Here is an 8,756-nt window from a genome sequence, read left to right as displayed (position 1 = left end):
TCTTCCGTTCTCTTCTTTTTCTCGTTCTCTTTCTCTTCCCTTCTCTTCTCTTTTCTCTCTTTTTCTTCTCTTCTTTCTCTTCATTTCTCATATTTTCTCTTCTGTTCTTTTCTTTTTTTCGTTATCTTTCTCTTCCCTTCCCTTCTCTTCTTTTCTCTCTTTCTCTTCTCTTCTTTTCTCTCTTTCTCTTCTCTTCTTTCTCTTTATTTCTTCTCTTCTCTTCTGTTCTCTTCTTTTTCTCGTTCTCTTTCTCTTCCCTTCTCTTCTCTTTTCTCTCTTTCTCTTCTCTCTTTTCTCTTCATTTCTCATCATCTCCCTTCTGTTCTCTTCTTTTTCTCGTTTTCTTTCTCTTCCCTTCTCCTCTTTTCTCTTTCTTTTCTCTTCTCTTATCCCAGTTTACGCGGTGCCAAATTTCCGTGCGCCAAATACTCTACGGGACTCTCCTGCCAATGGTCACGCTCCACGGTCATCACTTCCGCGTGTTTGAAGCCTGACTCTCCTACGACATCTTCAACACCCTTTATCGTCATCACCATTGTTATCATTATTATCATTATTACTATCATTATTATCAAGACTGCAACAGGTGGAACAAGAGGAATGAGATCAAGTCAATGGATGATGATGCCTTTAATTTTTGTCAACGTTATGCCTGATTATCGTACTTACAATATCGTTTTTTTTATTTTTTTTATTCCTCTTTGTGCGCTTCTTGGCTTTTTTTTTCTTCTCTCTTGTCTTCTTTTGTCTTCTCTTTCTCTTCTTTTTCCTCTTCTTTCTCTTTTCTTTTCTCTGCTCATCTTCTCTTTTTCTCTTCTCTTTCTCTTGTCTTCTTTTGTCTTCTCTTTCTCTTCTTTTTTCTCTTCTTTCTCTTTTCTTTTCTCTGCTCATCTTGTCTTTTTCTCTTCTCTTTCTCTTGTCTTCTTTTCTTTCTTTCTCTTCTCTTTCTCGATACTTTACGGTTTTAACGCTAACTTTAATTGAGTATCGCTGTGTGTTTTGGGACGACTGTTTTTGGGTCAGAAATCGGCGAATAAAATATGGTGACTACACGATAATCCGGCATCGTTGGTCCTTTCCCTTCTGGAGCACCAAAAAGGGAAGAAAAAAAGAGAAGAGAACAGAAGAGAAGATGAGAAATAAATTGAGAGAGAGAAGAGAAAGAGAGAAGAAGAGAAGAGAAGGAAGAAAAAAAGCAGAGAACAGAAGAGAAGATGAGAAATGAGAAGAGAGAAGAGAAGAGATTGAGAAAGAGAGAAAAAGAGAGCCTATGGAGGTACAGGGGATAGGATAAAACTCTCCCTCACCTCCCCCTGCCCTTCTGTCCACTCCTCCTCCCGCCACGTGCTTCGAGGGTGACATCAATGGGGGACTCTTAGCAAACTTTCCAAAACTTCCTTTCTGAGGCGGAGGCGCGGCGAGGCGAGGAATCTTAGGTCGGCATTGTCAGACGCTACTGCCTCTCACATCAACGTTCTCCAAAGGGCAAAAAGGAGATTATAGTCGTGTTCTAATGAGTCGTGCTTCACCCAAGGGTCAAACTACCACCAGAGTCATAAAACTTCCCCTGGAAATGCCTACAAATCCTACGGGAGCCTTGTCCAGTATGTGAGGTTGGGCGCAGAAATGTTTAGCCCATCCGCTGCGATTGGCACGGATTTCGCCTTCACTGGTAGCCTGGTAATATACACTTCCAGGTCTTTCTCTGCCTCTGTGGTGGATAGTGGAGTGTTTCCCATGTGGTATTGGTGTGCTGGATATCCCCTCCCAAGGTGCAGGACTTTACATTTTTCTTAATTGAATTGTAGCAGCCACTTTTTGTTCCATTCCTGTAGCTTGGTGATGGCTTCTTGTAGGAAATCCGCAGTCAAGGGGTTAAGAATATATGATCCTTGGCGTCCCGGGAGGAGGGGAACCGCTGAGTCACGGCGCGGCGGTGTCCTCGGTCCCCCCTGACGACTGTGGGGCGTTACTATTTGGCGATGCTGAGTCACGCGATTGTCGGAGAGGAGAATCGTGAGGTTCCCGGCTAAACATCTCGCTCTGTTAGGCCTCCGCGCCCCCGCCCAACCTATACCCGTGCTGGTCGTATAAGAGGTGAGGTGCCCCGCCCCCCTGCCCCGTCATCCTACCTGCCCCAGCACCAATACTGTCTTATAGTGTTGACACAAAGCGCCCCGCCATCCTGCCCCGTGACCCCTCCCCATTACTGTCTTCTTCCATCCCGGTGCTGACTATAAGACGCCACACTGTCCCGCCCCGCCATCCCAGTGCTATCACCAGCCTGCCCCGTTACCCCCTTCCCCCCGTGCTGACAGTAACACGCCCCAACAGCCTGAGTCCCGCCATCCTTCTTCCTTCCCGAGCCACGACCTTCCCGCCGCGTCCTCGTGCTGGTCATAACATCCCCACCGTCCTCCACTGGCGCCACCGCCGTCAGCATCACCTTGGGGCGAATCGCGTCTCCGTGATTCCCCGAAAGGTCCTCCGCTGGGGCTTAATCCGCGCCGAGACACCGACCAATGAAAACTTGCAAACTTTTGTCGCACGTCCCGCCCCCCCCCCCCCCCCCACACACCCCCTACGAGGCTCACTGCTTTACTCAAGACACATTCTGCGGGGCCGCCAAGCCAAGCCCGGCCTGGCCTCCCTCCTTCCAGGGAAATAACTTTCCCCTAATTAATCTTTCATTCCCCTTGTGACCCCTAAAACAAAATGAACCCGAAAGAAAAACAGGCTTGGCTAGACTCCACACCAACCCTTTTTCTCCTCCTCCCCTTCCTCTCGCGACACCTCCGAGCCCCCTCCTCCTCCCCCCGGCCCCCGCCCCTCCCAAAGCAGCCATTCCCGCCAGTAATTGCCACTGTTAACTATGGCCCCATATTGGACCAATTCCCCTGTTAGCGTCAAGTTTTATCTTGGCGCGGTCAATTTGTGTCGCTGGCTGTGAGATGTCTCAGGGGAGCGGTTCTGTCAGCGTTTATCACGCCTAATGATGTCGCCAGGCTCCGCCCCCAGCGGCCGCCGGCTCCGCCCAGCGCTGGGAGGCCGCCACTCGCCGGGGCGTTTCCTTTCCGCTCCGCCCCTTGTGGTTTGTTTATAACCCGTCGAAGGAACGGCCGCCAATAGCATCCACGGTCGCTAAATTGAGTGGTTGGGAAGAACCAATGACGGCGCGGCTTACAGGGTGTGAGAGTGAAGATGCACTCCGAGGGAGCCGTCAAGATGCCTGGAGAAACTGGCCACAGACGTTACATTGACGGATCGGAGAGGAGTCGGTGCAGTGCTCGTGTTGAAAACCAGCGCGTGAGTGCTGTCCCCGCCGCTGTCCGCCGCCTCCGCCGCCGCCGCTCCACCATGTCGCTGAACACATTAGCGTGAACATAACTGTGCCGCGCCGTCCCTCCTCTGCTGCCAACGAAGGACAATGAAAAATCGCACGGAGGACGGATCGGTAAAGCGCCCCGTCCCCTGTGATGAGCTGCGGTGTCCCAAGCTGCCGCGCCTCGACTCCGAGGACTCCCTGGACACCCACGGCACCGCTCTGCTGGACCTGCCCGACGCGGTCTCCTACGAGAGCCAGTCACCCGTAGACCTCTCCGGCGAGGCCAGCCTCGGCCTCCCCGACGTCCCCACCGCCGCCACAGGCACCACCACCGCCGCCGCCGCCACCGCCGTCACCGCCGCCTCGGGCCTGGCGCCGCCTGTCCTCAAAATCCCCTCCACCATGAAGTGTCTGACGACCTTTGACCTGCCAGGTAAGGCTGACCTCCACCAGCTGCTGACCAACAACCTCGCTCAGCACTTGGCGGTGCAGAACGAGCGACTAAAGAGTAATCTGCTGTTCGGCCACAACCACACCGGATTATTGAGGCCGCCGCCCCCTGCCCCCCCAGGCCCGCCCTGCCCCCTACGGGACCCTGCCCCCCTGCCCCGCGAACCACAGGACGCCGCCGCCTCACGGGATGCGACGCGGCCCGCGGAGGACGAGGCGACGCGGGAACACGAGAGAAAGACCACCAAGGACGTGGAGGACAAACACGCCGAGGAAGCCCACGAGGAGGGCGAGGGCGGCGCCCCCCACCGCGTCACGCCCTTCTCCGTGCTGGACATTCTCGATCCCCACAAGTTCACGGGCAGGACGGCCGAGGACGACATGGGCGACTCATCCTCGGACCGTCAAGACGAGGACGACGCCTACATCTCAGGTGAGCGCCTCCACTCCAGCCCCTCCCCTCCCCTCCCCTTCCCTCCCCTCCTCCAGGTGTTGTCGGGAGAGAACATAGTTTGTTAGGCAGTCGTCTACGTAAGCTGCAACTCTCTACTGCGTCATCCAGTTACGTTTTAATAGCTTTGTGTCACAATTATTATGAACATTATCTCGTAAGCATAACAGCCACGCCGAGGGAGGAGCTGGTTTCATGACAGTATTTTTCTCACGACTGACAATGAATGTTAGATGGCAAACGCAGCTCTGCCACACCCGGAGAAGCAGCTGCTTGATAACGGAACTGCTGTGTTGCGATTATCATGAAGACAATCAACATTACACCGCCAGAGAAGAAATTGTTCATGGATACGTGAGGATGAAAGTCCCCGTGCCGAGAGTGGAAATCGCGGCCGGTTGGAGCCCAACACCCACTCCGCCAGCTGATCCACCTGCCCGTAATAAACAATCACGATATTAAAATATTTCTACATAACACCCTTCAGCCAGCACCTTTTCCATAATAGCCAAACATTTGGGCTTCGTAAGGTATTAGTCTTACTCCAGAAAAAAATATTCATAATGAGATTTATGGCTGAAAAAAATAACCCCGTCCCCCAAGGCAGCACCTCCCCCCCCTCCCCAGCATGTACGGCCCACCGCCCGTCTCCGTCCAGCACGACACCACGCCATTGTTAACTTTCAGGCTTGCATTCCTACTTTTCCCGTTCCCACCTTCCCGCTTCCTCAACACGCCGCCACGCTCACACACACTACGGGAGCAGCACACCACTTTTCACACCTCTAGCGGATCTCACAACATGCAGGAATGTTATTAATGCATTATCAGTTTCATTCACCCGAGAATTCAGTTTCGCTTCGTCAGTGCCTCAACAGGCTGCCATGCTGCCGAACTGTACGCTCTGCGCACGCATTCTTAAAATTAATTACAGTGTTTACACTTTTTCAAGTGTTTGTGAGTGCTCCTAATAAAAGCTAAATGATGCAAGTTATAACAACGATCAATAATACATGCAAAATGTCGTAAAACCAATACCTATAATTATTGTGAAGTTCATGATACATAGGGTAATAATAAAAAAAATAATTACAATTATAATTATATATATTAATACTATTAATAATGATGATAATTATAATTATTATTACTGTTATAAAAATATTAAGAGTAAAGGTAAAAAGAATGATGACAATAATGATGTTTATTATGATATGTTAATAACAATATCAACAATAATAATAAAACGTCAGTAATTGCTTTTACTCTTATTGTTGTTATTACAAATATCATTACTACAATTATTAGTATCATTATTATTGTCATTATCATTATAATTATAATAATTACTATTATTACTATTATTATTATTATTATTATTATTATTATTATTATTATTATTATTATTATTATTACTATTATTACTATTATTATTATTATCATCATCATCATTAGACTATTGCTGCTGCTGCTGCTGGTATTCTGATAATTTTGATCATTGGTATAAAATATTTGTAACATTACTATGGCCATTATTATCACTATTTTTATTAGTAGTAGCATTATTATTATTATTGTTATTGTTATTGTTATTATTATTATTATTATTATTATTATTATTATTATTATTATCACAATCATCATCATTATACTTATCATGACACTCATCTCATTATCATAATTACTGTGCAGCTATTACTATAATAATCATTACTGATATATCAGCTGCACCAACGCCTTCACTAATAACGAAAGAAAAGATGAACATAATTATGACAAACTACAACTAATAATAATAACAATAATAATAATAATAATAATAATAATAATAATAATAATAATAATAATAATAATAATAATAATAATAATAATAATAATAATAATAATAATAATAAAATGATAGTAGTAAAAATAATAATAATAATAATGATAATGATAATAATAATAATAATAATAATGATAATGATAATGATAATAATAATAATAATAATAATAATAATAATAATAATAATAATAATAATAATAATAATAATAATAATAATAATAATAATAATAATAATAATAATAATAATAATAATAATAATAATAATAATAATAATAATAATAATAATAATAATAATAATAATAATAATAATAATAATAATAATAATAATAATAATAATAATTATACATTTAATTCCATAGATTGATATTTTTAATAATGATAATGACAATTACAATAATTGCAATACTGTAGCAATTGTTACTGTAATAGTAAAAACAATCGTAAATGCAATTTTAATATTTATTGTAATTACTGAATGTTACCCAACACTGGAATCGAAGCAATGAGTGGGCTCAGTTGTTCGCCTACAGGGTGACGAGGCAGACCACGGCGCCAACGCATTGCTTCGATTCCGGTGCTGGGTAACATTCAACTTGTCATTATTGTTTTATTATCATAATTATCATTACTATTATTATCATTACTATTAATGTTACCATAATTATTGCTAATATCATCTACTGTTATGATCTAAATCATTGTTATTTGTATCACAATCATCATTACTTTTATCGTCATTCATCACCAGTCAGCGAGTAACAGCCAGACCAGGCCGGGGAGTCAACAAGCCTGTGCGATCATTTTGACGAGCCTTGTACAGATAAACAATACCGCCGCGGGCCCGGCTGTTCACGGCCACAGCCTCCGGCACCGCAGAAGCTGCGTCTCTCTGTCACCTTTTAGGACACGCCGAGGAATGTGGACATACATGTTTTAAGCTCTGAGAAACAGAGGTAATAATGATAATAACAACAATAATAATGAAGAAAACCACAATAATAATGATGAAAAACACTAGCACACTAACGAACAGTTTACACAGAAAGTAAACAACATTATGAACCATTACCGAGTGAACACGACATCTTGTCGCCTCGGCACGCCCGGGCATCCACACCCGCCGCCTCCTGTCTGCCCCTGACCTGGAACGCTCATCTCGGCCCATTATCTCGGCCGTGACTGCTCGGCCATTAATGTAAATGTTGCACCGGCCTCTCACAGCCTCGTCTCACGCGCTTACAATTACTGATTGATGTAATTATTTTAGGCGGCAAACATTTGAATAGTATTACATAGTATTACATTACTTTATTCCCCGCGGACATGGCCGCCCCCCAGTCCCGCCCCGCCCTGCCCTGCCCCGCCCCGCTCAGGCTCATAACATGCCTCACGCGGCCGCTGTTCAGCCTCTCGGTGGCCACGATGCTGTGCCCCTGGCCCTCGCCGCTGCCTGTTCCCTTCATGTGGCGGGGCAGCCGTGGCCCGAGGCTGCAGCTGGCCCGCGGCGCGCCCCATGGCCCGACAGGCGCCTGGCCCCGCCGCTGCGCCGCCATGAATTTATCAGCAGCGGCCTCGGCGCGGGGCCGCGGGCGCCTGCCGCTGGCCGCCACACTTGCAGTTTAATTGACAAAATTATTGAGGCGTCACCAAAAATGTGACGGTGCCAATAAAGCACGGCTGCTGCGCCGATTAATGTAACTCTTCGCTTACTCGACGATAAATGGGAACTCGAAATTGGTGAATGATAAAATAAATGTTGCGTGTTTCATAGCCGGAGTGGTGCGCTGAATTAACACTGACTCTCATGTTAGCCGGCTCGCCATGGTAACCTGCCCGCCCCACCCGGCCCCGCCTCAGCCCGCTCCGCCCCGCTCCGCCCCGCCCCGCCCCGCTCCACCCGCCCCGCCCCGTTCACTAAGAGCATTCCCTTCCCAAGCCGTCCAGTTCACCTTGCTTAGCCCGATACGCAAAACATGACTCCTTGTGCAGTCAACTTTTCACCTCCTTATGCAGCCTCCCCGCCATCCTCACGCTGGGATCAAGGAACACGCCAGGGCGCTGCAGCCCCAACACTCGGGCCGCTGCAGGGCGCCCCAACACCTGACCTCACCAGCTGTTTCTTACAACGATCATATAACGCACGCACACACACACACACACACACACACACACACACACACACACACACTCATTACTCTTCATACATTCCTTTCATGACATAACATCTGTTCTCTCCTCGTCTTATCTTGTCTCCTTTCCTTCCTCTCTCCCCCTCCTAGCTCCACCTCCTCTTCCTCCTCCTCCTTGTCTTGTTGCTCCTCCCCGCGGACCAACACTCCCCATAGGAAACAGTGTGTGCTATAACCCGCCACAACGGCCTCCCTCCACGCCAACTTGAGCCTCCCATACCAAACACACGACCTTCAAGGAGTGTGATCGAGGTGGTGACACTCCCGCTCGTCGCCAAGAGACGGGTGTTTGCAATACTGGCGCGGTTCTTCCCTGGCCCGGCCGTGTGAAAGCTGCTCTGATGAGGGAAGTTTAGTCAAGTATCTGAAACTGATACGCAACTCATCCCCCGCGAGGCCCTTCCCGGGATTATAGACACCCGAGGCCGCGACATTTCAGCTTTAGGAGGCGATTTCGTTAGCGAGGTGCGGCGGGTGAGTGAGGACGCCCCGGGAAGGTGTTGGGTGAGGGGCGTG

General features: G+C 47.3%; 1 protein-coding gene across 1 annotated transcript in view; it reads left to right on the top strand.

Moving 5' to 3' along the window:
- Positions 1–3,015: 3,015 nt before the first annotated feature.
- LOC127004730 (homeobox protein slou-like) overlaps positions 3,016–8,756 on the top strand; it is a 9,442-nt gene continuing 3,701 nt past the window's right edge. The window contains exon 1 of the mRNA XM_050872812.1: positions 3,016–4,208. Coding sequence (XP_050728769.1) covers positions 3,428–4,208 — 781 coding nt within the window. The 5' untranslated portion in view covers positions 3,016–3,427. The remainder of the gene's footprint in view (positions 4,209–8,756) is intronic.

The sequence above is a fragment of the Eriocheir sinensis genome, chromosome 28, assembly GCF_024679095.1.
Source record: "Eriocheir sinensis breed Jianghai 21 chromosome 28, ASM2467909v1, whole genome shotgun sequence".
NCBI lineage: Eukaryota > Metazoa > Arthropoda > Malacostraca > Decapoda > Varunidae > Eriocheir > Eriocheir sinensis.
This window is presented reverse-complemented; position numbering and strand designations above follow the sequence as displayed.